The sequence below is a fragment of the Monoraphidium neglectum genome (genome assembly GCF_000611645.1).
Source record: "Monoraphidium neglectum strain SAG 48.87 unplaced genomic scaffold scaffold06511, whole genome shotgun sequence".
Taxonomy (NCBI): domain Eukaryota; kingdom Viridiplantae; phylum Chlorophyta; class Chlorophyceae; order Sphaeropleales; family Selenastraceae; genus Monoraphidium; species Monoraphidium neglectum.
Window position 1 is genome coordinate 1 of NW_014007132.1, and position 1,389 is coordinate 1,389.

Here is a 1,389-nt window from a genome sequence, read left to right on the forward strand (position 1 = left end):
CCTCACCTGCGCAAGGTCGAACTTGCCGCCCTGCGCGTGGATGTCTGCCAGCGCCAGCCAGGCGCGCTCGAACTCGTCCGCCTCTGAGGGCTGGTAGGGCAGCTTGGCCACACGCTTTAGCTGGTTGCGCGCCTTGGGGACCTGGGGAGAGGGGAGAGGGCGAAAAACGTGCGGACACGCACGCACGGCACGTGTGCGAGGCGGCGCCGTTGAACAGGGCCTCCTTTGGGCGCGCGGAAGCGAGGGCGATGCAAAAACGTGGAGCCAGCGCTTTGCATGCGCAGGAATCTGGTGGCATTTGAGACCGCGGCGCCCTGACGGCCCTGGCGCACCCTGCAACGCCCCCAGCTCTTGGTAGATGGCACGCAGATGTGGCTTGCACAGCTTGGTGATCATACACACAACCGTGCACGCACTTGCCAGGGCCCCTGCGCCCTGCCCCCGCCCCAGCCCAAGCCCCATGAGCAGCCCGTCAACCAGCTGACCCACCCCCCACCATGCCCTGTCCACCTGCTTCATCAGCACGAACCCGTGGGCCAACGCCAGCAGAACGGGCACGTTGTTGGGGTCGGACGACGCCACGTCAAGCAGCGACCCCACCGCCGCCTCCACGTCGCCGCGCTGGCGCCCTGCCATGCGCGCATACGCCGACAGCACCTGCGGCGGCGCACGGCGTGCGGCACACACGCCGAGACCGGGTTGGGCATACCCAAGCAGTGCAAGCGAGGGCGTAAAACCAAGAAACCCCCGGCGACTCTGCGCTGTGGAGGCAACGCCACCTCTACATGTCATATGTGCCGCCGACGCGAGTCGCAGCTATAGAGTGAGAAAGAGCACAAACATGAGCCGTCCGCAGCCGCACGGCCAGGCTGACGAAGGAAAGCCCACCCAAGCTGACCTGGTATCTGCTCTCATCCACATCCTCAGGCCGCAGCTGCTTCAGCAACTCTCGCGCCGTCACAGCCGCCTCCTGCGCCTCCTCCTCCGCTGTGCCCCCTCCTGCTCCCACCCCCGCCCCCGCCCCGCCCACGCTGCCGTCCCTGCTTCCCCCCCTGGACGGTGCAGCGGCCGGCTGGTTGCCGTCCGTCCAGCTGACATCGTTCTCCGGGCTCAGGTAGATCTCGATCATCTGGGCCAGAGATCTTCCGGCCCAGGCGGGATCTTTCCTGGCCAGGTTAAGCTGCTGCAGCGCCTCGCGGGGCTTCCCTAAGTACCTGCGTGGCCGCAAGAGGTTGTAGGCAGCAGCAGATACAGCGTGGGTCGCTGTCGTGGCAATGTCGCATTGGCTGCCGGTGGACAGATTCAAGTTTGGGGGGATGCGTTTATGGCTGGCAGGCCCAGGGTTGCATCGCTTGCAAAGCGCTGCAACGCGCACATCAAGTCGGTGTC

At 66.2% G+C, this 1,389-nt stretch overlaps 1 protein-coding gene across 1 annotated transcript; it reads right to left on the bottom strand.

The window, feature by feature from the left end:
* Positions 1-116: 116 nt before the first annotated feature.
* MNEG_16555 (flagellar associated protein) lies at positions 117-1,129 on the bottom strand (the record flags this gene model as incomplete). Its single annotated transcript, XM_014034975.1, has 3 exons — positions 117-141; positions 497-657; positions 899-1,129. The coding sequence occupies 3 exons, from the start codon at positions 1,127-1,129 to the stop codon at positions 117-119; spliced, it is 417 nt and encodes a 138-aa protein (XP_013890429.1).
* Between the last annotated feature and the right edge of the window lie 260 nt (positions 1,130-1,389).